General features: G+C 56.1%; 3 protein-coding genes across 5 annotated transcripts in view; all 3 read left to right on the top strand.

The window, feature by feature from the left end:
• Positions 1 to 11,430, top strand: part of FCGBP (Fc fragment of IgG binding protein) — a 26,795-nt gene extending 15,365 nt beyond the window's left edge. Inside the window, exons 6-16 of the mRNA XM_012733459.1 lie at positions 8 to 104; positions 1,205 to 1,542; positions 2,189 to 2,762; positions 3,052 to 3,668; positions 3,998 to 4,538; positions 5,302 to 5,873; positions 6,137 to 6,710; positions 7,293 to 7,492; positions 9,338 to 9,721; positions 10,911 to 11,182; positions 11,316 to 11,430. Of these exons, the coding sequence (XP_012588913.1) occupies positions 8 to 104; positions 1,205 to 1,542; positions 2,189 to 2,762; positions 3,052 to 3,668; positions 3,998 to 4,538; positions 5,302 to 5,873; positions 6,137 to 6,710; positions 7,293 to 7,492; positions 9,338 to 9,721; positions 10,911 to 11,182; positions 11,316 to 11,325 (4,179 nt within the window). The 3' untranslated portion in view covers positions 11,326 to 11,430. The remainder of the gene's footprint in view (positions 1 to 7; positions 105 to 1,204; positions 1,543 to 2,188; positions 2,763 to 3,051; positions 3,669 to 3,997; positions 4,539 to 5,301; positions 5,874 to 6,136; positions 6,711 to 7,292; positions 7,493 to 9,337; positions 9,722 to 10,910; positions 11,183 to 11,315) is intronic.
• A 5,120-nt stretch (positions 11,431 to 16,550) lies between these two features.
• Positions 16,551 to 26,193, top strand: FBL (fibrillarin). Its single transcript, XM_012733449.1, has 9 exons — positions 16,551 to 16,622; positions 21,339 to 21,518; positions 21,615 to 21,716; positions 21,801 to 21,895; positions 22,791 to 22,961; positions 23,813 to 23,945; positions 24,949 to 25,061; positions 25,839 to 25,984; positions 26,084 to 26,193. Exons 1-9 carry the CDS (start codon positions 16,613 to 16,615, stop codon positions 26,106 to 26,108), a joined length of 975 nt encoding a protein of 324 aa, XP_012588903.1. The 5' UTR covers positions 16,551 to 16,612; the 3' UTR covers positions 26,109 to 26,193.
• Positions 26,194 to 26,425: 232 nt separating this feature from the next.
• Positions 26,426 to 27,700, top strand: part of DYRK1B (dual-specificity tyrosine-(Y)-phosphorylation regulated kinase 1B) — an 8,372-nt gene continuing 7,097 nt past the window's right edge. For all 3 annotated transcript variants that reach the window (XM_004694115.2, XM_004694114.2, XM_004694113.2), the window contains exon 1: positions 26,426 to 26,631. The gene's annotated coding sequence lies outside the window, so the exon portion shown is untranslated. The remainder of the gene's footprint in view (positions 26,632 to 27,700) is intronic.

The raw sequence follows: 27,700 nt of genomic DNA, 5'->3' as shown, positions 1-27,700 counted from the left end.
GTGTGTGTGCCACGCCGGCCAAGGCATGGTGTGCCAGGCGCACAGCTGCCAGCCCGGGGAGGAGTGCCAGCCCTCTGGAGGCCAGCTGAGCTGCATCACCACAGGTCTGGCCTGGGCCCGGGTCGGTGCGGTTGATACAAAAGACAGAGAGTGTGGTACTCAAGTAGGGCTCTAGTCACGTCCTGGTGGAGGGGGAGAGGGATCTTAGGCCTGGATCCCACACTGGGGTCGCTCGGGGAGGAAGTGTCCATCCAGACTGGAATCAGCTTCCTTTTGCGTGGAGTGCTGGGTGAGGACCCTTGTCGATTTTTTCCAGTTTAGTGTCATATAAGGCAGGAACAGGCTTCCTCTTTCTCTGCAATCTGTGTATTAAATATTTAAGCTTACAGACCACAGGGGTAGTCTTGGTGTTATGAGGAGCGTTCACAGGTAATTAAGTTCAGAGGTTGACTCCAAGAAAACTTTGTTTACACAAAGAGGCAGGCATGTGCCATAGTCTACCCACCACTCAGGCTCTAAGTTTGGGCCTCAGACACCATCTGCTAGTGTAGAGGAGACAGGAGCTCGCTGGTCTGGGGTAGAAAGCAGAATCCTGAGGTTCGGGCAGAGAACGCATCAATGCTGGCATCATGGGTACAGGGCCTAAAGCACAGCAGCCCTGGGTAGGAGCCCTCCATGGCAGAACGCCAGGGCGTGAGGCTTAGTTTCAGGGACCCAGTGTCAGGGTCTTGAATGCTGGCCCCTCTTTAGGTCCTCCCCCAGAAAGTCCTTCCAGTCCTTTGGTCTTGTTCGCAGAGCTCTGCAGGATCTCAAATATATTGGCCTTAGTAGCTGGGAGCTCAGGAGTAGGGGAGCCTGTGGCCCAGGTCTTGAAGGCACAGACCCCGGGTCCAGGGATGCCCTCTCGGGATGCTCTCAGGCCTGGCTGTGCAGACACAGGTGCCTCTGGGCTCTGGTCTCACACCTGGACCCCTGAAGCTGAGCTCCCAACCAAGGGACTATCACGGCCTGGGATTCAAGTGCAGCGGACGTAGACCTGGGTCTTGGCCATAAAGACCTTGGTCTCAGACCCAGGAGTGCAGGTCCTGGGTCTCTGATGTGAACCCCCTGAAATCCGGTGTCCCCTGGAGTACCCTCAGCCAGCACTCCTGGCACGGCGAAGGCAGAGGCTGGGCATCTCAGGGACCTCTCTCTTCTGCCCCAGATCCATGCCAGGATGTGATATGTAGGCCACAGGAGTCGTGCAAGGTGAAAGACGGCGAGGCCGTGTGCGTGCCCAACTATGAGAGCACGTGCTGGCTGTGGGGCGACCCGCACTACCATTCCTTCGACGGCCGGGACTTCGACTTCCAGGGCACCTGTGATTACGTGCTCGCAACAACCACCTGCCCTGGCGTCAGCACCCACGACCTGACACCCTTCACTGTCACCACCAAGAACGAGAACCGGGGTAACCCTGCCGTGTCCTATGTGAGGCGAGTCACCGTGACGACGCTGGGCATCAGCATCGCCATCCACAAGGACGAGACCGGCAAAGTCCGGGTAAGCCCGCTGGAGGCCCCACCCCACCGTTAGGGCAGAGGGCTCTGCCGGCCACGGGCGGGAGCCTAGGGCTCAGTCTTCCACCCAGAAGGAACTGATGTCAGCTAGTGCAACAGTTACAGCAAAACATGACCCTTTCCCTTTAAATTGAGCAAGCCTGGCCCTTTGCTCAGCGCTCACCTTTATAGAGACCTGGATTTGAACCCAGGCATTCCTTATGAGGTGGCTGAAGTTGGCAAGTGAAGCCCGGCCTCAGTTTCCTTGCCTGTGAGCTGGGGGTCAGAGCAGGTCCCGCCCCTCGTGAGGTGCTGCGTGGGAAGTGGAAAGCACACGACTGAGAGTCTGGGCCAAGTAAGCATCCGTGAATGTTTGCGCAGAGACTCCAACGCAGAAGGACGTGAGGGATGGAGGGCAGAGGGAGACGGGAGGAAAGAGGATGGGGCTCAAGTCCGAGGGAGGGAAGCCAGCTGGGGTCTCGCTCTCCAGAGAGCTAGGCTAGAGCAGACTGCGGTGGCTGCCAGGCGACCATGTGACTGCCTGCAAGGAAGGTCTTGGCAGCTTCAGCACGGCAGTGGGGGGCTGGGGGGACAGAACTGGGCCCCCTCACGTCTAGTCACCTGTCTGTCTCCGTCCCCTCCTCCCCCAGGTGAACGACGTGCTGACGGCATTGCCTGTCTCCGAGGCTGGCGGGCGGATTTTAGTGACCCACGGCCCGTCCAAAGCAGTGCTGGTGACTGACTTCGGGCTGCAGGTCACCTATGACTGGAATTGGCGCGTGGAGGTGACGCTGCCCAGCAGCTATCACGGCGCAGTGTGCGGGCTCTGCGGGGACATGGACAGCAACGCCAGCAATGACCAGGCCTTCCCCAACGGCACGCTGGCTCCCTCCATACCTGCCTGGGGCGGCAGCTGGAAAGTGCCAGGCTGGGACCCACTGTGCTGGGACGAATGTCAGGGATCCTGCCCCACATGCCCTGAGGACCGGCTGGAGGAGTACGGGGGCCCGGCCTACTGTGGCCCCCTGGCCTCTGGGGCCGGGGGTCCCTTCGCCGCCTGCCATGCCCACGTGCCTCCCGACAGCTTCTTCAAGGGCTGCGTTCTGGACGTCTGCCTGGGCGGTGGGGCCCACGACATACTGTGCAAGGCCCTGGCTGCCTATGCTGCCGCCTGCCAGGCCGCAGGCATTGTCATCAAGGACTGGAGGCCGCAGGCGGGCTGCGGTGAGTGTGGGGGAGCAAAGGCAGAGCTGGGGGTGGGGCACGGGGAGGCGGAGGCCTGTCTCCCCAGGGCTGCCCCTGCACCTCTTTCTTTCTGGCTCCCCGTCTTTGTTCTGGGGCGCCTTTGCTTCCCTCTCTCCACGTGTCCGTGTTGAGTGTCTTTGCCCCTCACTTGTTCTCTGTGACCCTCTTCGTCTCTGTTTCCTGCTCCGCCTCCCTCGGTCTCGTCTGTCCTGCTTTATCTCTCTCTGTGTCCTCCCACCCTGACACCTCTCTCTCTGTCCTCCCCCAGAGGTCTCCTGCCCAGACAACAGCCACTATGAGCTCTGTGGCCCACCCTGCCCAGCCAGCTGCCCGTCTCCCACGCCCCCCACCACCCCAGCCTTCTGTGAGGGCCCCTGCGCTGAGGGGTGCCAGTGTGACCCAGGCTTCATATTGAGCGTGGATCGCTGCGTCCCGCTGGACGGCGGCTGCGGCTGTTGGGCCGACGGCAACTACTACGAAGCAGGAAGCGAGTTCTGGGCGGACGCCACCTGCTCCGAGCGGTGCCGCTGTGGGCCCGGGGGTGGCTCAGTGGTCTGCACGCCTGCCAGCTGTGGGCTAGGAGAAGAGTGCACGCTGCTGCCGTCAGGCCAGCTTGGCTGCCACCCGATCAGCACCGCCGAGTGCCAGGCCTGGGGTGACCCCCACTACGTCACCCTGGATGGGTACCGGTTTGACTTCCAAGGCGCCTGCGAGTACCTGCTGAGTGCGGTCTGTGGTCACCCACCCCAGGGTGTGGAGCCCTTCAACGTCACTGTTGCCAATGAGCACCGGGGCAGCCAGGCCGTCAGCTACACCCGCAGCGTCTCCCTGACCATCTACAACCACATCCTGGTGCTCAGTGCCCAGTGGCCCCGGAAGCTGCAGGTGAGGCCTCTGTGGGTCAGATGGCCACAGGGTGGCCTGGGAAAGCCGAGGGTCTGACGCCTCCTGCTTACCTTTCATAGGTTAGCAGGGCCGAAGTACCCACCTTGGAGCCAAGGGTGTGGAGCAGTGGCCTCTCCATCCATGAGCCGCAGTTTATTCTGTACAGTGGGGCTGAGAGAAGGGCCTGCCATGTGTTCCTTTTAGGGCAACGGCTCCTGTGACTGCAACCCCAAGGGGCATTCGGGGTTCCACCGGAGTAGACCGGTGGTGGGGCCAGGACTGCAGTCAGCAGCCGCACCATTCACCACCCACACCCTCCCGCGCTGCAGGTGAACGGCGAGCTCCTGTTGCTGCCCTTCCAGCTGGACTCTCGCCTGCGTGCCTATGTGAGCGGCGCCGACGTGGTGGTGACGGCCGCCAACGGGCTCTCCTTGGCTTTCGACGGGAACAGCTTCGTGCGCCTGCGCGTCCCCGCGGCGTACGCGGGCGCCCTGTGTGGCCTGTGCGGGAACTACAACCAGGACTCCTCCGACGACCCGGAGGCGGTGGGCAAGGACCCGGGCCGCTGGCAGGTGGGCGGCGCCCCGGGCTGCGGGCAGTGCGGCGGCGCGTGCCCTCCGCTGTGCACGCCCGAGGAGCAGGCGCAGTTCGGCGGCGCGGATGCCTGTGGCATCATCTCGGCCCCCGATGGCCCGCTGGCGCCCTGCCACGCCCTTCTGCCTCCGGAGCAGTACTTCCAGGCCTGCCTGCTCGACGCCTGCCAGGCTCAGGGTCACCCGGGAGGCCTCTGCCCTGCCGTGGCCGCCTACGTAGCAGCCTGTCAGGCCGCCGGGGCCCAGATCGGAGAGTGGAGGCGGCCAGACTTCTGTCGTGAGTACTGAGCCACGCAGCACCCGCTTAGGGGGAGTCTCTCCTCTACCAGGGTTTTCTTCCCCAGGGAGCTTAGGGAACATCCACCTCCAAGGAGCCAGCTAGCTCCCTCAGAGGAATGGCTCCACATCCACACGCAGAAATCCCCCAGCTTACATACCATAGCGGAAGACAGTGTGATACATCAGGTCTGAATGCCTGGGGCCAATGCAGGCCCGGAATCGGGTGACTGACCCAAAAAGCCACACAGACCCTACACCTGACGAAACCAACTCTTTTGGCCACCTCTGGTCAGAGAGGCCTGGTCAGTCACACCTCCGCTGCCCCCAGACTGTTTCAAACACAGGCCAGATAGTACGTGTCCTGTAGTCACAGACTCACAGAGCCACACCCGGGCAGACTCCAGACTCCAGAACTCCCCCCCGCCCCCCGGGCCATTCCCTGGTTCAGCTTCAGCGTCACCTCAGTCGCACACCGAATGGTCCCGCGGGAGATTCACCCACAGTGAGATTCATGGCCCACAGCTGGTTCAAACCCTGCATATTTGGTCAGGGAGCCCTTACTCTGTAGAAACACTGGGTCAGGTTGACACAAGACCTGTCCAGGTGCTGGGGCCCAGATCCCACACAGGACCCCCCATCAGATGCACCGGGTCAGACACCCCGCTCAGGCCCCCATAGATTCACTCCGACCCCTGCCCAGGCACAGCCCCGCAGCTCCGCCCCTGCCCGCCCCTGAGCGGCTTGCTCCCTCTCGCCCGCAGCCCTCCAGTGCCCTGCCAACAGCCACTACGAGCTGTGCTCCGACTCGTGCCCGGTGAGCTGCCCCAGCCTGTCGGCGCCTGAAGGCTGTGAGTCCCTCTGCCGGGAGGGCTGCGTCTGCGATGCTGGCTTCGTGCTCAGTGGCGACACCTGCGTGCCGGTGGGGCAGTGCGGCTGCCTCCACGAAGGCCGCTACCACCCGCAGGGCGAGGTCTTCTACCCAGGCCCCAAGTGCGGGCGGCGCTGCGAGTGCAGGCCGGGCGGCCAGGTCAGCTGCCAGGAGGGCGCCGACTGCGGGCCCCACGAGGAGTGCCGGGTGCAAGACGGCGTCCAGGCCTGTCACCCCACCGGCTGTGGCCGCTGCCTGGCCAACGGGGGCACCCACTACGTCACCCTCGACGGGCGCGTCTACGACCTGCACGGCAACTGCTCCTACGTCTTGGCCCAAGTCTGCCGCCCGCAGCCTGGGGACGAAGACTTCACCATTGTGCTTGAGAAGGACGCGGCTGGGGCTCCCCAGCGCCTGCTGGTTACTGTGGCCAAGCAGGCGGTGAGCCTGGCTCCGGGGCCGCTGGTAGGTAGACACGGTGCTGCCTTGGAGGTGTGGGGGAAACACAGCTTGCCTGGGGACTCCGAGGGGGGACACAGTCCACGCTGGGGGTTTGGGGAGTGACAAGACTACACCAAGGCGGGCCACCCTCAGTCTGTGGGGACATGGGCCCAACTTAGGGGCCTGAGGGGTACATGGCTCTGCCTCAAAGAGACCAGAGGGACACCACTCCACCCTAGCTTACCTGTAGTCTGTGAGTCCCTGACCTGCTGCGTCCCTCCGCCCAGGTCACCGTGGATGGCGAGGTGGTGACTCTGCCTGTGTCTGTGGGCCACGTGCGGGTGACTGCCGAGGGCCGGAACATGGTTCTGCAGACGACCAAGGGGCTGCGGCTTCTCTTTGATGGCGATGCCCATGTCCTCATATCCATTCCCAGCCCCTTCCATGGCCGGGTCTGTGGCCTCTGTGGGAACTTCAACGGCAACTGGACTGACGACTTCGTTCTGCCTGATGGTGCCGTGGCCCCCAGTGTGGAGGCCTTTGGGGCCGCGTGGAGAACCCCCAGCTCCGCCAAGGGCTGTATCGAGGGCTGTGGGCCCAAGGGCTGTCCCGTGTGCTTGGCAGAGCAGACAGCACCGTTTGAGAGCCTCCAGGCCTGCGGGAAGCTCCGGGACCCCAGCGGCCCCTTCGTGGCCTGCCATGAGGTGCTGAGCCCCTCTGAGTATTTCCGCCAGTGTGTTTACGACATGTGTGCGCACAAGGGCGACAGCGCCTTCCTCTGCAGCAGCCTGGCGGCCTACACGGCAGCCTGCCAGGCGGCCGGCGCCAAAGTGAAGCCCTGGAGGACAGACAGCTTCTGCCGTGAGTGTCTGAGCCCTGCGAGAGCCCCGCGCCAGTCCCTGCCGGCTGCCCGCTCACTGACCCTTCTTGGATCCTCAGATAACCCGCCAGGGTGGGCCTATCTGAGTCCTTGAAACCAGGGCAGGGACTCCCCAGGTTGCCTGGGACAAGGCAGTGGCCCTCACACCTCAGGCAGGGCCACGTCTCCCTCACTCCTCTCAGCTCAGGACTGACACCCAGGGCTGCCATCCGCCCCGGGCCTTAGGTCTGTACTCAGGGGGACAGTGGCCTCCGTCTCCATCTCCAGACTGCAGCTTCAGGGGGCCAGGGGCCTTCTGGGACCTTTCTCCCAAGTGTTCTGAGGACTTTCCTCACCTGATGTGTCCCCATATGATATTAGCATTGAACCCCAGACCTGATCCTCCTCTTGCCCCCTCATCTCTGGACAGCAGCCTCATGCTTCCCCTGGGTCCTGACTTCCCTTACCCCAACCCTGTCCATTTGATCCCCACTCGGCCCTGACCACGCTGGGCTGGGTGCTGGGTAGCTCTAGTTGTGGGGCCGGGTGCTACCAGCGTGACGCCAGCCCGCCTCTCCCTACAGCACTCCGCTGCCCCGCCAACAGCCACTACTCCACCTGCATGCGCTCCTGCCAGGGCTCCTGCGCGGGGCTCGCCGGCCTCGCTGGCTGCACCACCCGGTGCTTCGAGGGCTGTGAGTGTGACGAAGGCTTCCTGCTGTCTCAGGGTGTCTGCATCCCCATCCGAGACTGCGGGTGCACCCATGATGGCCGATACTTGCCGGTGAGCAGGGCTTCAAGGTGGGCAGGGAGGGTGGAGAAGCGTGAGGGAGACCCAGAGCTGCTGAGCCCTCAAGGATGCGGACAGAGGAGCCGCGCCAGCTCCCAGCCCTGTGACTGAAGACTGTGACACCAGAGTGTGGCTCCCGTGAGCAAACGATTGTAAACTCGGTGCCCAAAAAAGGAGAAATTTGCTCTCCTGCAGTCAGAAGTTCTCAGTACCATCAGGGTACCTGAGGATCTGCTCAGTTCTGACTCTGTCCCCGCAGAGACAGAACCAGGGCCCTCAGGATAAGGGCTCAGCCTTGTAAGACGCCTCCGCCTAGGTGTGAGCACAAGCCCCGGGCACGTAGTCCTGCCTGTTCCACAGCCAGAGCTCCCCAGGCCCTGCTCAGCCTCCACCTACCCCCAGCGCTAGATAACCCGTGCTTCTGACCAGCCGCTGTCCATCCGAGATGCCCACGCCCTCGTGGGTTCCATTAAGTTGCTAGAACAGTGCCCAGCACTAGCTCTCCAGCTACATACAGAGGGATTGAAGGATCTGCACCGCCAGCCGTGGGGAGAGGTGCGCAGGGCACGGCCGGGAAGGAGGAGGTCCCGGCGCCCCCCCACATGTGCCGCTCTCCCCTAAATCCTCTTCACCCAGAAGCTTCCCATAGCCCCTTCCTCTGGGCCTCATCAGTAGACACCGGCAGCTGAGCCTTTGGCCTTAGAGCGTAGCCGCTGGCCACGCTCTGTCCCAGGAATTCACCGAGTGAGATACAGAGTCCTACCCTCTACGCTTGTGGGGTTCCTGACAGCCCCACCCCTCAGTTACTGTGCCAAAAGTTACCTTTATTATAACAGGAGACACCTTTACACTCAAACTTGAGAAATCCCCGAGGCAGCTGTGAGATTGGAACTATGGATGAAGACCAAATATGTACAAGAAATATATTTTGGTCATTGATCGCAGGATCGGACTCTGCTCAGTTTTCTTGAGATTTGATGAGATCATCAGGTAGCACCTAGCGAGAGTAGATGGCTGAGCCCTGGACACGATTGTGCTGTGGACCTGGGAGCATGAAGCAGAACTTAAGGATGCGGTAAAGAAAGAGTAGCTTGTCCGACGGGAGAAAGTCACGGCTCGGAATTGGGGTCCCAGGTCCTGTGGTCTGGGCTGCAGGCAGCAGGACTCGGGGCGTCTCTTCCACCCGCCCGGCCTGTATCAGCTATCTGTAGCTCGACTACAAGCTACACCAAAGCAGAGGGGCCTCACATGACCAACTGGCTCACACTGCTGTGGTGCTAGTGAGACTGGACCCCGCCTGGAGCTGCTTCTGGTGTCCCCCGGGCTCTGCCGGCCTCACAGTGGGCCCTGAGGGCACCCCCGCCATGCCTGTCCTTCCTCCAGCCTGTGTGCTGGGTGGCTGGCGCAGGGTTCCAAGAGAAAGAGCTGAGGAAGAGAGGAGCTCTTGGGTTTGAACCTAGCTCAGCACAGCTTCCACTCCATTGTAATAACTAGATTAGTCTTAAGGCCAACCCAGGGGAAATGAACTCCATTTCTTTCTCTTATTTATTTATTTTTATTGAGGTAAGTCTTGTTTACAACATAATGGAAGATTTGGGGGAGCAAAGTCACACCTGAGCTGTGGATTACCACACCCACAACCAAGCACCATTAATCCTCTACCATAGTGGTGAGCCCCCTCCCCCTGTGCCACCCTTCCCTCTAGGATCATGTGTCTGGGCTTTGTTTTGGTAAACTTTGTTTGTATGGCATCACTGTGACATCATGTGCAGAGGGCTGAAGTGCTGTGACCACTGTCTCCCCCAGCACACTCTGTAACCTGGCACCTTCTGCCCACAGGTGAACTCCTCCCTGCTGACCCCAGACTGCAGAGAGCGCTGTTCCTGCTCCTCACGCTCTGGCCTCACATGCCAGCCCGCTGGCTGCCAGTCAGGCCACGTATGTGACGTCCAGTCTGGGTCCCGGAACTGCTGGCCCCCCCCGGGTCTCTGCTCCCTCTCTGCGGATGGCAAACTCACCACCTTCGATGGGACGCACAATACGATCAGCTCCCCCAACATCTATGAGCTCTCTTTCCGCTGCCCAGGATTCCAGGCGGCCGTCCCCTGGTACCGCATCCTTGTTGACGTCCCGTCCTGTGGCAGCAAAGCTGTCCGTGTGGGCCAGGTCCACGTCTTCTTCCAGGACGGGCTGGTGACTGTGAATCCGAACAAGGGCGTGTGGGTAAGCCTGGGCGGGTGCCCTCTCCCTGGCTTGCTGCTGCTCGTGGGACCCCTGGGGACCCCTGCACTCCTGTCGGGCTGTGCTCTGTATCCAGCTCTCTGCTGTTGGCTCATCTCTGTATTTGTGTTTGTCTCAATCATTCAAATTCGGTCCCTCTGTTCTGGCTGAGCCCACAACTTATAATAGAGGAGCAGTCACTTTAGCACACAGTTATTCTACTTGCTAGGGCACTACTTGGGTTGTAAAAACAAGGGGTAACATTGCATTCATTTCGGGAAGGTAAATTATAGGACATGCTCAGCGTTCTTTTATTTTGAAAAGAAGAACCAGAGAGGATGATGCTGGGGGTTAATTGCTTATTTGCTTACCCACCTGGCACAGAGTGCCCCCCAGCCTGACCTGAGGTGACACTCAACAGTCTGTCCCTTCAGGCTGATCCCTGTCCCCGTCACCCAGGCCTCCACTGTACTGTTTGATGTATTCGTCTTCCCATACTGTGCAGCCAGCCGGGTCTTCAGCTCTTTCAGCACCTGCCTCTATGCTTTTGCTTTTGTTTTTTTTTTAAAGATTTATTTATTTGTGCATACAGAGCTGGGGTCCAGGCCAGAGGTTCAGGGGCGGTGAGAGGCTTCACCAGAGACAGAGTGGGGAGCAGAACAGGCAGATCGATGGAGTACACTGCTGAGGGGAGCAGCGGGCGGGTCAGGAGAGGTCTGCCGCGCCATGTGGTCACCTCCGGGGCAGGCGGGGATCGAACTCATGCGGAAGTGGTTTTAGCTTCTCAGTGCTGTGCTTTAACCGGCTGTGCCACCGGGGAGGGCCTGTTTTTTTTTTTTTTAAAGATTTATTTATGCATACAAGAACTGGGGTACAGGCCAGAAGTCAGGGGTGAGGGAATTCACCAGAGACAGAGTGGGGAGCAGAACAGGCAGATGATCAAAGTACACTGCTGAGGGGAGCAGCGGGCGGGTCAGGAGAGGTCTGCTGTGCCCTGTGGGTCACTCCCTGGCCGGGGCTACAGTGGCCGAGGACAGCTTCATAGTGCTGTGCTTTACCAACCCTTGCACTACCAGGGAGGGCCCTGCTTTTGCTTCTTGAATTTATTATCTTGCTTGAGGGCTCCATCCTCAAAACACCCAGCTGTTCTGCGGCTCTGGCCTCACCTCTGACCCCTCTCCACCACCACTAGGTGAATGGTCTCCGAGTGGATCTCCCCGCTGACGTGTTAGCATCTGTGTCCGTGAGTCGGAATCCTGATGGCTCCGTGCTCGTCCAGCAGAAGGCAGGGGTCCAGGTGCAGCTTTGGCCCAATGGACAGCTGACTGTGATGGTCAGAAGTGACCACACCAGGATGCTATGTGGGGCCTGTGGAAACTTCAATGGAGATCAAGCCTATGATGGGCACACCTCCCAAGGGAAGACACCGATGGAGAGATGGACAGCAAAGGACTTCTCCCCATGGTGAGGGGTGTAGCTCAGAAGCCAGGCTTCTTGGCACAGCGCTCCTGGGTCCTCGTGGGGGCCACAGCGGGCTGGGTGCCCACCGGGCTGGGTGCCCAGCGGGTGCGAGAGGAGCTATGTCTGTCTCTTGCAGTTCCACCTGACCTGCCACCACCTGGGGATGAGAACTTCAGGGCCTGAACGCCTCGGACACTGCAGTGATTGAAGGCGGTGTGTGTCATTTATGGTCCTCTCCCAGGTCTACCCCTCTGTTGATTCACTGTGATTGTGAGATCAGTGAATAAATGTCTTATGCTGAGCTGCTGTGTGTCTCTTGCCTACTCACCCCTGACCTTCCTCCCTCCATGCCTGTGGAATCTGACATATGATGAACATTTGTTAGGGATAAGAGGATGGGTGACTAGATGGAAGGATGGATTTTAAGAGGGTGGGTGGGGAAATGGATGACTGGAAGATTGGGTGGATGAGAAGATGAATGATTGGATGGAAAAGAGGAATGAAAAATGGAAAGAAAGATCAATAGATTATGACTTAATTATGGACCTATCAAGTTAATATATGTCCGCTGAATAAATGATCAGCAACAAACTTCGAGGAAGAATCTAAAACATATCATATAAAGTATTAATATCTACAATATACAAATAGCTCCTTAAAAAACAGTAAGAAAAAGACAATTAGAAAAAATATAGACTGAGGTTATAACAGGCAATTGACAAAGCCAGATATGTTGAATGCATACAATATGTCAGGTTATTCATATACAGTACATCTGAGCTTCACATATATAGATATAAATAAATAATCAAGATTAAATAAATTACCCAAGGGCAAACCACTTATAATATGAACCTAAGTTTGAAATCCACTTATGTCCATCACCAAAGCCAGTACTTTCCACTGAATCTTACTCTTGGGTTTTACCTAAATGCAAATCCTTTCAAGAAAAAGAATAGAGAGGACCAAAAAGTAAAGAAGAAAATAACAATCCAATAGAAAAATAAAAGACCTGAAGAACTCATAGAAAAAGAAAAAAGGTCCTTCTTAAAGATAAGGAATATTCAATTCTGCCCATATTAAGGAAAATGCAAATTAAACTACCTACCAGTGAGAAACACAACAACATGATTGGCTGACAAGGTTATGAATACCAGCTACAACTCAGATGTTACCAGCAGGAATGCAAGGTGTAGAAATACAGTGCAGGGGACTTTGGCAGACTCTGACAAAATGCTTTTTTTTCTTGACCCAGGAATCTCACTGGTAGGAATCCAACCCAGAGATACAATGTCAATGAAAGGGTGGAAACCCAAGGCTGTGCCCTGCAGTGCTCTATATAATGGAAAAAACTGGAACAACTTAGATGTCTAGCTAGTAGAATGTAGAATAAATCTATCTGATGGAAGACTATGCAGATGAATGAAATCTAAGGAAGAGCTTGGGCCCACCCTAGAGGTGCAGCAGGTTTAGCACAGCTGGCCGTTGCCACCCTCAGTACGGGTTCCATCCCAGGCCCCAGAGCTGACCCACATGGTGCAGCAGACCTCTCCTGTCTCCCGGCTGCTCCCCTCAGCAGTGTGCTTCATCAATCTGCCTGTTCTGCTCCCCACTCTGTTTCTGGTGAATCCTCTCACAGCCCCTACCCCTCTGGCCTTTACCCCAGTTTAGTATGCACAAATAAACAAATCTTTAAAAAAAGAAAAAAGAAAGAGCTCTAGACATTACTTAGGAACTATCTCTGTGCTATATATATGTATTTTTAAAGATTTATTTGCTAATGCATACACAAACTGAGGTACAGGCAAAGGTGGGGGGTGAGAGAATTCACCAGAGACAGAGCGGGGAGCAGAACAGACAAATGGACTGAAACACTGCTGAGGGGAGCAGCAGGGAGACAGGAGAGGTCTGCTGCGCCCTATGGATCACCTCCCTGTCCAGGGATCAAACACAAGCTGCAGTGTCTGTGGATAGCTGCATAGTGCTGAGACATAACCCCTTGTGCCACCGGGGGGCACAAGACCCTCTCCAGTATGTATTTTGAAGTGAAAAAAGCAAGGTTAGAACAGTATATGTAATAAAAGGTACCTAAGGGGAGGGGCACAAGGGGACTTGAGTGCCAACAATGTTCTTTTGTTCACCTGGGTGGTGGTTACAGTTTTTTCCGTTAGTGATAACTCATACAGCTAGACAACATGTCTGTAGGTATGCTATATTTTAAAACCAACAAAATTTAGGGCCCTCCCTGGTGGCACAGCGGGTTAAAGCACTGCACTAAGAAGCTTAAGCCAACTCCGCATGAGTTCGATTCCCGCCTGCCCCGGAGGAGATCCACATGGCGCGGCAGACCTCTCCTGACCCGCCCGCTGCTCCCCTCAGCAGTGTACTTCATCCATCTACCTGTTCTGCTCCCCACTCTGTCTCTGGTGAATCCTCTAACGCTCCGCATCTCTGGCCTGTACCCCAGTTCTGTATAAATAAATACATCTTTAAAAAAAAAAACCAACAAAATTTAAAATAATGTTAATCTCTGAATAGTCTTTATCCAAAAATGTGTGTGTGTGTGTGTGTGTGTGTGTGTATGAGAGGAACTTGTTTGGATCTTGACTTCAACAAACAGCAAATTTTAAAAATCTTCAACAACAGTAGAAATATGTGATCTTTACTAGATTGTACAAAGGACTTCTTATTAATTCTACTAGTTGTGAAACACAAGAAAATGTCCTTTTTTTAAAAAAAAAGAGATATATACTTAAATATATAGGGGAAATGGCTTAGTAGGTTTATTTTTAAATACTCCAGCAAAAAAGATGAAGGCAAGATATAAGACTGGCAAAGTGTTGATAGGGCTGAGGGTGGATAATTTTAAAAATGGGGGTTTCTTGTATTCTCTACTTGTGTGTAGAATTAAAAATTTTATTATACATATTTTTAAACTATCAATCATCGCAAGCCCAATAATAACAGCCTAGTCCCAATTTGGCTTTTCACGGAAAGCTGTAGTGACATTAGCACTTCTGTAGCTGATGTGGCCATGTCTTCCCTCAACACATGGGTGTGAGCCCCTACTATAGGAGAACTGGAGATGTCTTTCATGGCTGTAAAATGATCCCCTCACCCAAAGACATCAAGACCTATTCTTGGAATCTGTAAATATTCCCTAATTTGGAAAAAAAAAAAAAAGATCTTAGCAAGATCTTATGTAAGTTAAAGACCTGGGATGAGAAGATTCTTTTGGAGTAGCAGTGAACCCTAAACACAAGCTCATATATCCTCATTAGGCAGGGATTTGGTACACATAGAGGCGATGCTGTGAAGATGGAAGCAGAAACTGGCGTGATGTGGCCACAAGCCAGGGGATGCTGAGAGAACAAAGACCAGCTCCTTCCCAAAAGCCTCTAGAGGAAGTAGGACCCTGTAGATGCTTTGATTTGGGGACTGCTGACCTCCAAAACCTCAAGGAAACAAATTTCTATTAGTTTATGGTTAAGTTAGAGCCACAGGAAATTAGTTCGTGTCTACACCATGAGAGAATGTCAGTTAGATGTGAGTTAAGGAAGAGGTTCGAGGTAGAGAGAAAACATGGGAGTTACCAATTTTTAGCATGATGAAAAGTGGTGAATCATCAAGGGAATTAAGTGTGAATAGAAAACAGAAGATGGCCCAGGCAAGACTTCTGGGGCCTTTCGAGGTGAAGAGACGGATGAGCTGTGGAGACCAGGAGAGCTACAGAGAGGGCGGCCAGTGAGTCTGGGGGACACTAGGAGAATAGGGAGTCCTGGAAATTAAGTGGGAAAAGCATGTAAAGCAGGACAGTGTCACATGCCTCACATGGTCAAGCAGGATAAAGATGGAAAATTTATCATTGGATTTACCAACATAGAGGGCCTTCATGACCTCAAGAAAAGTTGGAGTGATGGAGAGAAAAGCCCAACTGGAGTAGGTCCAGTGGAAAAGATTCTCTGTAAAGACAGAACAGAAAGTTCTTTTTTTCTTTCTCCTTGTGGTAAGCAGTCATAGACGAATGAGTGGGGGCCTTTGTGGTGGAGCAGCGGTTAAAATCTCAGCACTATCAGGCTATCACCAGCCACTGCCACCTCCCCCATCACGAGAGCTGACCCACATGGTGCAGCCGACCCCTCCTGTCACCCCACTGCTCCCCTCAGCAGTGTGTTTCAGTAGATCCAGCTGTTCTGCCCTCCACTCTGTCTTTGGTGAATCCTCTCACCCTCCCCTTTCCCACTCGTCTGGCCTGTACCCCAGTTCTTGTATGCATAAATAAATAAACATACATTTTTTAAAAAAAATAATGGAATGATTGGAGAATGTTGGCAATATTTTTATGTAAACTTATCAAATGTCCAGAAAAGTTGGAAGAAGCACACACCTCAGCTGTGAGTGAACAGACTCAGCACCTGGACTGCAGCTGGGTGTTGGGGGTGTGAAAGGGTTGTCCTGGAGGTGTTTTGTAACACCTTTTTGCTTTGTGGAATAAATAGAGGGATGAATCAATACAAAATGACAAAGCACAAAGTTCTCAGTACTTGCAAGACTGTTCACGCCTCATCCCTGCCTCTGCCTGCACCTGAGCTTGTCCGTGTGTCTCTTCCCTGCTCCTTTGCAGCAGGCCTCTCCTTGGTCTTCTTGCTCACACCCTTCCCACAGGCAGCCAGTGGCCCCAAGGCAGATCATGCCCCTCCCCTCTTTCCACAGCTCCATCTCACCCAGTAAATCCCAAAGCCAAGACTGACAAGACCACACAATTTGCTTCCTACCTCCCTGCCTCTTCCTCCCACTCCCCCCTGCTAACTCGCCCCAACCTCAGTTTCTAACCCCCCTTTCCTGCCTCAGGGCCTTTGCACATGCAATCCTCCTTGCCTTAAACTCTCTTCCCCTAGATAGAGGGATTTTTCCGTCCTCACCAAATTGTTTTTTGCCTGAAGTCACCTGATGCATTCCTCAACCACCTGATGAGAAATGCCAGTCACACACACCCACACACTTCCTAGCCCCCTCCCTGCCGTTATTTTCTCTCAAGTATTACTGTCTTAATGTCGGACTGCGTTCTAGCAGGCGGGAAGGGAGGTGGAGAGGCTATGAGGGCAGCGAGGAGACTTCAGAGCGCCAACTAGGGCTAGCGAAGGGGGGCACGGGGCACGGCCTCGACTGCCCCGGCTCTCGCACAAATGAAGGGGAAGCGGTTCGCCCCACCTGCAAGGGCAGCGGCGACAGCAGTGCAGAGGGCGGCGCCCAGCGAGGCTCAGGCACCTCCGCTCACCGCTGCCCGCCCGCCTCCGGGCGGGGCGCGGGCTGCGAGGGGCGGGGCTGCGTGCTTGCGTCACGCGCCGTGCGTCTCCGGCGCCTGCGCCCCTCTCCACGTGCGACATCCCGCGACTCGTGCGGTTCCGGACGCCGCGCAGTTCTACACACGCCATGAAGCCAGGTGCGGGCCGGGGATGGGGTCCAGGGCCGGGCGCCGGAGCCTGGCGGGGGTCGGGGTGCTACTCCGGGATTGGAGGGCGAGGCCTTGGCCGGAGAGCAGGGTGCTGCGCCCCCGAGCCTGTCTCGTGGAGGGAGAGGGTCGCATTTCCGGTCTCTGTTGGGGAACAGGGTCTTGATAGCGTCCGAGGGTCGATCCTGAGCCCCGGGTTCGGGTCCGTGGTCTGAGGTGTGGGACTCACTTCGGAGAGCACGGTCCGGAGCCTGGGCTTGGTGCGGGGAGGAGATGGGGGGATCCTGAACTGGGGTTCGTCTTGTTGAGGCGTTATTAGGGCTTTTGGTGTATCGGGTCGGGTGCGGTCGTCAGGGGTACTGATCCCTGATTCGGGGTCCGGGCATCGGGAGTCGAATTCGGAGGTGATAGTTCCTGGTTTGGGGTCCCGGAACTGAGTCCGAGGAGACCCCCGTTTGCCTCCCCTGTCACCGCCGCTACCGCCATCCCTTTGCCCCCGACCCAGCTGTCTAGACTCAGCCGGAGTGGATGGGGGTCCCCCCCGACGCCCGGCACACTTTCCCGCTCTCTGCTCCGTAGGGGGCGGATCCCCGCGCTCGGAGCTTGTGGATCGTGGGTCTCAACTCCTCGAGGAGGTGAACCTGACAAACCCACGTAGGGTTAGCGTGGAGAGGAGGAGGGAGCTTAGCCACATGGCTAATGGTCTTACTCGTTCGTTTGTTTTTTTCGGAGATTCTGATGATCCCATCTCACCGCGTGGTGGAAAGAGCCCTGAGTGCTAAGTTATTCCCGACTGCTGCTTAAATTACTGTGGGCTCTTGGGCAAGTGGCTTAACCTTTCTGACCTCAGTTGTAATTCAGTGAGATCGAATTAAGAAAGCGGTAGTGCACGTTGGCAATCCATTTCTCATTATATAAGTGTGTCACATCAACACGCCCTACCCCTTAATCTTCTCTCATAATGTTTTATGTCAGTTATCTCTCAGAGCTGGAAAACAGCACAGTGTGGGGGGTCGCGGATCCGTGCCCTCTCCAAAGTGTCCTTTCTCTTCAGTGTTTGGGGATCTGGTGAATTCGGCTGGGGGTAATAGGCTGTGTCTTTCCCACTGAGAGCCTGGCGTGCCTGCAGGTGCCCTGTGGTCTTATTCTCCAGGAATGAAAAATACACTTTCCTCTGGGCTCTTCTGCCACTGGGTTAGGGCATGGAGATGGAGCTGTGGTCAGGAACCTCCGACAGGTTTGGGTTTCCAGAGGAAAGCTGGGGGGTGATGTTGAGGAGAGGCGTGAGGCAGTCTGACGGACACTTTGAAAGCAAGTGTGTGCAAGAGCCTCAGAACAGCAAGAGCGGGTACAGGCACCTCCATGGGGTGTTTGGCCAGAATCTAGTAGGACACCATGTGGACCAGGGTGGTAGCAGGGGCCCCTTACTTGTATGTGGGCGCAGGGAGACGAGGTAAGGATAACTAAGGGGTTGGCCAGTGTAACTGGAAGGCTGGAGTTGCCATGTAAGAGGGGAAGACGGGAAGAAGGTGCATGTATAGCAGAGGGTCTGTGGACCTTCCCCAGGAGCTCAGGACCTCAAGTTGCATTAAGGTGTATTTTGAGTGTCTGAGACTGAAAGCGGACCGTGGGCGCCGTGCCAGCCCCACACCTTCCGGGTCTCTTCTGTGAGGCTTGGGTTGAGTTGGTGGGCCTAAGCGGCAGGGAGTGGGAGATAGTTTGAGTGACAGTATTCACACTGTGTGCCAGGCAGTGTAGGGCATGTGTTTGACGCTGTGGAGTCCGTATGTCTTGGCAGCGCTGAGAGGTGCCTCTGCATTATCTCTGTTCCTCCATCCTGCAGATGGAACCTCAGCTCCCAGGAATCTTCCTGAGTTTAAGAGCCACCAGCAGCCCCTTCAGTGTTTGTTGAGCCCGTGCTTAGTGCTGGGTGTCGCACAAGGAGACACGGTGCTGGTGTTGACTGCAACAGCGTACATCCCCGTCCGTCAGGAGCTTTCTGCCAGGAATAGGCAGTAAGGCTGTTAGAAATGCTGGGATGATGATTGACAGGGAGAAAAAGAAGGAGAGGCGAAGGTCAGGTGGCCAGAGGGCCCTTTTGTGGAAGCAGCATTTGATCAGAGACCTGAAGAGCTGGCTGAACCCCACAGATGGCCCAGGAGTCGGGCCCCGGGCACAGCTGATATAAGAGAGTTAGAAGTCAGCTGAGTTTGATCTTAGGGAGGAGGCGAGAAGCCAGCAGATGCTGGAGCCTTGTGATGGCCTGTGGGTCTCAGTTTGAGCTACACACTGCTCATCACCTGGAGAAGTTTAATAAAAGACACCACGTCCAGCCCCCCACCTCTGACATTAAGTCAGATCTCTTTGGATTAACCAAAGGTGAGGCCCTCTTCTGAGGGCTTTGCATGCCAGGGAAAGGAATTCGGATTTTATGTACAGTGTGATGGAAAACCTCTGGAGGAACTTGGGCTGGAGAATGGTGGGATCTGATTTGGACTTTGAAGAGGCTGCTATGCGGCCCACAGACGGTAGGGGGAGCAGAAGCTAAATCTCAGTTACTGTTCTGTGTGGTTTTGAAACTGACTTTAACAATGGAACTTGGACTAGCTACTAAAAGTTTTACAGCCACAGAGCTTTTAGTAGTGTGTGAATAGTACACCTTTAAAAGTCACAGAAACTTTTAACAAGTTTACTTCTGCATAGTGTACATCAAGTGAGGTTTTTTTTTGGCTTACATTTTGGGTTTTTTAAATTCTTTTCTTAATTGATTTTTGAACAGTGTTTGATTTCTCCCCACAGGGTGGCCCCCACAGTTCTCCTGCCACCATAGCTCCCATGATAAAGTGGCCACAGTCCATTGTGTTCCCCCCCTCCTGTTTTCATCCCTCGCGGTGCTGGGATCCTAGGTCTGCGGTCAGCCTGAAGTTTTGGCCCTTGTCCTTTTCCTAACCCTCTTCCTGGCTCCTCTCTGCATATGAGTGAAACCATCCGACACTTCCCTTTTCCCTCTGACTTCTCTGAGCATAACAAGTTCCAGCTCCAGCCATGCTGCTGCAGATGGCACGGGTCACTATTTTTTTTTGCTGCTGAGTAGCGTTCCATTGTATCTGTAGGCACCATCTTGACCCACGCCTCTGGGGCCCTGAGGCTATTCCAAACCTCAGCTATCATGCGTGTGCTGCAGCAGTCACAGGAGAGCAGTTTCCTTTCGATCACTGAGTGGACTTGCTGGGTCATGCAGAAGCTCTGTTTAAAGATTTATTTATTTATGCTGACAGAACTGGGGTACAGGCCAGAGGTGTGGTGGGTGAGAGGATTCACCAGAGACAGAGTGGGGAGCAGAACAGGCAGATTGATGAAGTACACTGCTGAGGGGAGCAGCGGGGAGACAGGAGAGGTCTGCTGTGCCCTGTGGGTCACTCCCTGGCAGGGGATTGAACTCATGCTGCAGCGGCTACAGAGAGCTTCATAGTGCTGTGCTTCATAACCCATTGTGCCACCAGGAAGAGCCCTGCTTTGTTTTTAATGTGAGCTATTCTCACAACTGAGAATAAATTTTCACCAATTTTATAACTCATGTGATTTTTCTGAATGGTGTTGCAGAGCCTTTAAAACTAACAACAGAAAAGTCAATTGTCAACTCTCTGCCCCAGGAGAATTCTGACTGCTTTCCACAGCATCTAAATAGTCTTTGCTGTATCCTGAAATAGTGAAAGTAAAGCCTCTCTCAGGACCCTCCCCCCCCCTTTTTTTTTTTTGGCCTGTCTTGTGGATTAGCCCTGAACTGCTGTCACCATCCATAAAGACCACTCCGTTTTCTTCTTTCCCCTGCCAACTTGGAAGCAGGGAGATCAGTTAGCAGGGCAGATGTGTGCCCGTGTGGAGGTCGAGGCTTTTCTTCCAGACACCCAGCAGGACTGTGATGGAGTTGTTGTTTCCAAGGGTCCTCGGGGACTTTACTGCCACCAGCTAAGCTAACATGCAGAGGCTGCGCTTCTTCAGACTACCGAGCCTGAGGTGAGGCTGAACTGTATGGATCTGCTGTGCAAGCAAGAAAAGCAGACTCTCACCAGATGCCTTTTCTCCCCTCACCCCCCCCCACCCCCAGTTTGTGGGATTGGCAGTGATAATTCCCTTGGGGACAGGTTACCACACATTGACACAGCATAGCACTGTTTTCGTTGTTTCTAAACCTTATTTTTTAAAAAGGATTTATTTATTTATGCATACAAGCACTGGGGTACAGGCCAGAGATGTGGGGGTGAGAGGATTCATCAGAAACTATGGAGAGCAGAACAGACAGGTGGGCTTAAACACACTGCTGAGGGAAGCAGTGGGAAGACAGGAGAGGTCTGCTGTGCCACATGGGTCAGCTGCCTAACCAGGGATCGAACTCACTACAGTGGCCGCTGGCAGCTTCATAGTGCTGAGATTTTAACCCCTGCGCCACCGGGGAGGCCTGTTGCTGGACTTTATGGAAAGGGTGTATTGCTGGGGACTTCCTGTGACCTGCTTTTTCACTCAAGGTTATGGTTCTAAGGTTCCCCGATGTGTGTGTCCATCATGACTATTCCCGACCCACTTGGCCACGCTGCCCCTGGGCCCTTTCGGACACTCTTGCCCCTCACGTGTTTCTCCACCTCTGTGTGGGTGTAGGCTCCGTTCCCAAGCCTCTACATCCTCATGTCTCTTCTGTTTCCACCACAGGTTTCAGCCCCCGTGGGGGCGGCTTCGGCGGTCGAGGGGGCTTTGGTGACCGTGGCGGCCGCGGTGGAGGCCGGGGAGGCTTTGGCGGGGGCCGTGGCGGCTTTGGCGGGGGCCGAGGCCGAGGTGGAGGCGGAGGCTTTCGCGGCCGGGGACGAGGAGGAGGCGGAGGAGGAGGAAGAGGTGAGTGAGACGGGCGGTGTGATGGAGGTGGCTTTCCCAGGGCTCCCACACCTGGAGGAAGAAGACGTGGGGTTCCCCTCTCTCTGTGCCTTGCAGGTGGAGGGTTCCAGTCTGGTGGCAACCGGGGTCGTGGTCGGGGAGGAAAAAGAGGAAACCAGTCAGGGAAGAATGTGATGGTGGAACCTCACCGGCACGAGGGTGAGTGACGAAGGTGTGCGCAGGTCGGGGAGGCGGGGGCCGGCCTGGTGCAGCGCCCTCACCCTGCTCTGACGCCATACCTAGGTGTCTTCATTTGTCGAGGGAAGGAAGATGCGCTAGTGACCAAGAATCTGGTCCCCGGAGAGTCTGTCTATGGAGAGAAGAGAGTGTCCATCGCGGTGAGCCCTGGGGCCCCAGCAGGTGGTGTGACCGCGGCCTGGTCTCCTGCCCTCCGCGTACGCGCCGGACACTTGGCCGCTGGGGCGGTGTGGCCGCGAGGCAGAGCACGAACGCCCCTCGCGCCTTCTGAGGCTCCCGCTGCCTTCTGGAGGAGCCTCGGTCCTCGGGGCTGGAGGCCCCCGGCCGTGTCCCCCTCCCCTCCGCACGTCTTCCTGCCACGCTGCCCTCCTTGCTGCTCCCGTGCCTGGAACGCTCCCCTGGCTCTGGCCAGCTCGTTTTCATCACCAGCCTCGCCGGCCCGGTGTCATTTGTCCTTCTCCAAAGCCACCCTTAGCCCCCATCCTCTGCTGCCCCCCCCCCCAGTGTCCTTTTCTTCATGGCCAGGTACAACCCTGCTTAAGCGTTTCTGCTGGACCCCCAATAACTTAAAAGGCCCCTCACCTCCTCTTGGTCTGATTCAGCGTCCCTGGGCTCCTCCCCGCCCCCTTCCTCATGTCTCCTGCCCTGCCCCACCCCCGTACCTTCACAGCTTCTCTCCTCGCTTGGTCTTTTCTCTTGAGCCCCAATAACTGGTGCTACACTTCACATGTTAGTCCGTTCTGCGCGTGTTCATGCAGGGGCCTTTGTCTCATGCGCTGTGTTCCTCATGCCTGGTGGAGGCGCTGGCCCAGAGATCGTGCCGGCACAGCAGATGCGGGCTAACGGGCTTCTAGACCCTGCCATTATCTAGTCCGATCCTGTCTGTTGTCTGCGCGGCCCCTTCTCCCCTGGTTAGGGGCAGACGGCAAGCCCAACGCGCGTGGTATCACTATGTACCCACCCTCAGAGACCCCTACAGCACAGGTCTCCCAGAAGAGCCTGGCACTGACTCGCTCCCCATCTCTCCCGGCCCAGGAGGGAGATGACAAAATCGAGTACCGTGCCTGGAACCCCTTCCGCTCCAAGTTGGCGGCGGCAATCCTGGGTGGTGTAGACCAGATCCACATCAAGCCCGGGGCCAAGGTGCTCTACCTTGGGGCTGCCTCCGGCACCACCGTCTCCCACGTCTCAGACATCGTAGGCCCGGTGAGTGGGTCAGGCACGGGGCGGGGGTTGTGAGGACGGGCTGCGTGGGGTGCAGGGGAGGCTGCCTCTCCTTTCAACCTGGAGTCGGAGGCTCTGGCTGCTTCCTTGTGCTGGGCGCTGGGCCCTTCCTCTCAGGGCCTGTGAGTAAAAGGGACTGCGTGAGCCAGTGTTCAGAGCCTGTGTCAGCCTTCATCTGGAGCTTCTGGCTTGGGAGGGAGAGTGAGGGGTGACAGACGCTGCGTGAGGGACGCAGAGCTGATATACCAGACCATTTGATTTGGTTTAAAAACATACGCTCCCAGGCCTAGACTTCTGGTTTCTCTGGAGAACACGCGAGCTGTCTTGTCTCCAGGCCAGCGTGTCTGAGGCGATGCGGGCTTCCTGTTGGAGGGCACCCGTGCTTCAGCCTGACTCCTGCCCTACATAACTCGGCTTGCCTGACTTAGTGGTTACAGACCCCCAGACTCTGCAGGCGTTTCAGTGAAGTGGCTTTAAGCAGCTTACTTAATCTGAGCCTCAGTTTACCTCTCACCCCACACAGCAAAGCTGATCCCTGTACAGCACTCACCACAGAGCCTAACCCATTGCAAATGCTCTTGGCTCTTGTGACGTTATCTCTGTGTCCTCATTCCTGGCTTTAACTCGGATTGGGGTGCCCGGCCTCTCAATCAGGCAAAGTGGAATTGAATAACCTGTGGCTGGTGACCCCTCTGGACCTCAGTTTACCCACCTGTAAAGTAGATGTGGTGATAGGTGTTAAACGTAGGGGTTTCACCAGGGGAGTTGAAGAGATGCTTTGTGCAGTGCGTGGCGATGATGTCATCATTGCTATTAATTTAACTTCTCTTTAGGATGGTCTGGTCTATGCAGTCGAATTCTCCCACCGCTCTGGCCGTGACCTCATTAACTTGGCCAAGAAGAGGACCAACATTATTCCTGTCATTGAAGATGCCCGGCACCCACACAAATACCGCATGCTCATCGGTGAGGGGTCTCGGGAATTGGTGTGGTATGGCAGGTATCCTGACAGGCAGGCAGAGCCCTGATTTGGATGGAATTGGAGTGGATGAGCAGGCCTCCTGATAAGCAGGCCTCTGCAGGAATGGAAAGGGTGGGCAAGCCAGGTGCGGTTGTGGACGCAGAGGGCCAGCCTCCTCCCTTCCAATCCGCTGTCCCTTTCCCTAAACCCTGAATTTCCTGTCTCCCTCCAGAACTCGGTACTTTTTCTACTGTCCCTGGTTTGTGTATAAAAGCCTCCTTCAGAGGTCCCTTATCATCATCATCTGGTGAAATCATAACCCCCAAAGCATATAAACTGAGCATGGCCTGGCCCAGAGGGGCCTGTTGAAAATATGACTGTGTAAAAATAACTCAAAAGCATAATGTAAAAATGGAACACCTTACACTAATATGAACACTTTGATGTCTGCTTTTTCCAGTTTTTAAAAAGTCAGTTTTTGTTATACCATATTTTTTTTATTTTGTATTTTTATTATTATTATACTGCCTTAAAAGTATTCCTTTGCATTCCGCTGGCTTTTCTTTCTATAAGTTTTTTCTCCCCTGCACTCATAATACCCTTTGTCCTACAACTTGGTTTCATTTGACAATCCTGCAGACTCCTTTGCCTGTAAGTGCTTACCTTTACTTGACTTTTTTGATGACGTGTCTGTCTCCCCCCCCAGACCCGGGAGCGTCTCGAGGGCAGGGTCCGGGTCTGACTCGTCTCTGTGTCCCCCACGCCCGGCCCGGGGCTGGCCACAGAGTAGGTGGCAACCATGGTTTAAAGGAGTGAATGAATGGTGTGGCTGTGGGTTTTGGACCCATCTTGGGGGCACTGTGGTGGGAGGGGGATCAGTGGGTGGGGAAGTGAGACTGAAGGCAGGGAGACTGCCAGGAACCTGCTGGTGATGGGGCACTGGCCCCAGGGAGGAGCTGGGAAGAGCCAGTGGGTCCAGCTTGTTAACTGCCACTTCTTTCTCCCTAGCAATGGTGGATGTGATCTTCGCTGATGTGGCCCAACCTGACCAGACCCGGATTGTGGCCCTGAATGCCCACACCTTCCTACGTAATGGTGGACACTTTGTGATTTCCATTAAGGTGAGGGCTTGGAGGAGTCCAGGATGGAATGGCACCATCCTCTCTTTCTGTAACTATCATGCAGCCAGTCGCACCAAGGGATCTGCCTGCCTTCCCTCCCTTCACTCAGCTACGGCCTCTGGCCCTACACTGCTCCTTGAAAGCCACTTCTGACCCCCATTCAGGTAGCACAGATAAGCTTTGGATTTGCAGAGGTAAATAGTGTAGTGGTGGAGGGCGTGATCACTGTGTCTGACCACTGCTGGAGCTTGAGTTCCAGTTTGCTGGATGACTGAGAAGATTACTAGACCTGTGTCCCAGTTTCTTCACTGATAAAATAGTAATAGTTTGTGTCAGTGTTGATGTAAAGATATGTGAATTTATATATTTTTTAAATTTGGATTTGTATCTGTGGAGTGTTTAGGACAGTCTGGTATAGAGTAAATGCTAGGTATATTTTAAAAAGCATTTTATTTTGAAGTTCCCTTCAACCAGATTCTCCATGTTTAGCCTTTTGCTACATGTATTTGAATGTTCTTAGCTGCACTACTGTTAACTAAAGAAGAGAACATAGGAGGAAAGGGGAAATCCTTGACTGTAGAATTTAACTACCAGCTTTTAAATAAATATGGCTCTGTTTGATTCCTGTTGAAACCAAATTTAAAACTTCTCCAATGAAGCCTCCCAGCCTTTCCAAAAACTTTACCAAGCTGCCAAGAAAAGGGAATATTTCTGGTGTAAAGAACAAAGGCAGAAGGAAAAAGCTTTGCTGCTGACTCCAAGTTCTTGCTCCTGCAGGCCAACTGTATTGACTCCACAGCGTCAGCTGAAGCCGTGTTTGCCTCTGAAGTGAAAAAGATGCAGCAGGAGAACATGAAGCCCCAGGAGCAGCTGACCCTAGAGCCATACGAGAGGGACCACGCCGTGGTCGTGGGTGTGTACAGGTGAGCTGGAGACCCGGGACTCACCGGACAGGGTCTCCCTGCGCCCCGAGTGGGTTGGTACCTGTCACAACAGCTCTGACTGCCCTCCTCTCCCTACAGGCCGCCCCCCAAGGTGAAGAACTGAGGCCCAGAGCCACCTGCATTGCGAGGGACTGTGTTACTACCGTTACACGTGTGTTTTTTCTATTAAAAGACGCTTTCGTCGCTCCTGTCTGCCTTCAGCTGATTGCTTGGCGACCTCCGTTGACAATGGCGCATGCGTCCTTGGTCACCCTGCGCGGCGGCGAGATGGACATTCTCATTGGTCCACACGGCGCATGCTCCATTCTTTGCCGACTTGGGCGTCGGTGTCCGGACTTTTCGGCGCTTGGGCGGGGTTGGGAGCTCACTGCGCATGTGTGCCAGTAAGCGCTGCTCGGCGCAAGCGCGGAATGTTACCCCGGGTCACGTGAGCTGGAGTCGTGGGGGTGGGGCGGGGCGGAGCTTGGGACGGGGGGGGGCCGGTTTGTTGTGGTCGCCATTTTGCTGATTGCATTACTGGGTAATCGGGGCCCTGGCTCGCCGCGTCCGCCGGATACCTTCAGCCAGTGGGCAGGTTTGAGCTCGGGCTTCCCGAGCAGCGTGAGTCCCCTTGCCCGCGCCCTCAGGTAACGACGCGGTTGAGGGTGGGACGGCACGCACTCGCGGGGAGGGGGGTCGTTGGGGACCCGCCCTGTTCGCTTCGCCGCTGGACTTAGCACGAGGCCGAGGTTGGGGGGGAGGTGGGCAGGTGTAGCCGGTGCCTGGCTATTCATAGTTGGATTCCTGGAAGCAGCCGAGCCCAAGGGAGCAATCTTGGGAGGGGGGCTGGGAGGGGGTAGCGGGGGCCCGGCTCCCGCCCTTTGTTTAGGCTCGGCTCCGCCGGCCGCTTCGTCGTCTCCTAGCAACAGCTGTCCTGGGCTGTGATTGGCTGCGCTCTTGGCCGCCGCGGCCAATGGTACGGTTGTTGCCATGGCAGGTGCGAACTGCCAACTTTGGCTCGGCCCTGCCCGCCAGGGCACCCCCGACTGGGGCGGGCCTCCAGGGTGGAGGGCGGGACGCCGGGGTCCCCCGGGTCGAGTGGCTGCGCGGGGCGGGGCCGGAGGGGCGAGGGTTAACCCGCCCTCCCCCGTCCACCTGCTTTCCCCCTCCCCCGCGTGGCCCGGGCTGACCCTCGTCCTCTCCTCTCCCCGCCCCCGGCGGCGGCGGCGGCAGCGGCTGCTGCTGTTGTCACCCACCGGGCCTTTGGGCGGGGCTGCAGGGGCGGGGGCGGGGCCCGGTGCGACCGCAGGTTTACCTGTGGGAGGGGGCTGCCCGTGAGATCCCTGCGACTGCAGAGCTCGGGCCCAGGAAACTGCAGGTGCAAGGGGCGGGGCCAGGGAGACCTGCTGGGGCGGGCTTGGGGGGGACGGGAGGCGGGGCTCAGGGGTGGCGGGTCCGGAAGCGGGGTCCCAGGTGAGCGGCGGGCGGAGGGTGAGTGGTCGCGCGGGAGTGGGGAGCGAGTCCCGCCTTTTCCGCGGTGCGGCGGGGGCGTTTGGGCGGGAGCGGGAGCTTTCGGCCGCTGAGGGTCCTGGAGGCCTCGCGGGTGGCCCCTGGGCCGGAAGGGCCGGCCAGGCCTGCTGGTGCCTTGCCTGGGTCGGACTTGGGTCTCAGCTGCCTTGGTGACTAGGCCGGCGGTTCCCCTTGTCCCTGCCGTGC

Source organism: Condylura cristata, unplaced genomic scaffold, assembly GCF_000260355.1.
Source record: "Condylura cristata isolate star-nosed mole 26May11 unplaced genomic scaffold, ConCri1.0 scaffold00041, whole genome shotgun sequence".
NCBI classification, from domain to species: Eukaryota; Metazoa; Chordata; class Mammalia; order Eulipotyphla; family Talpidae; genus Condylura; species Condylura cristata.
This window is presented reverse-complemented; position numbering and strand designations above follow the sequence as displayed.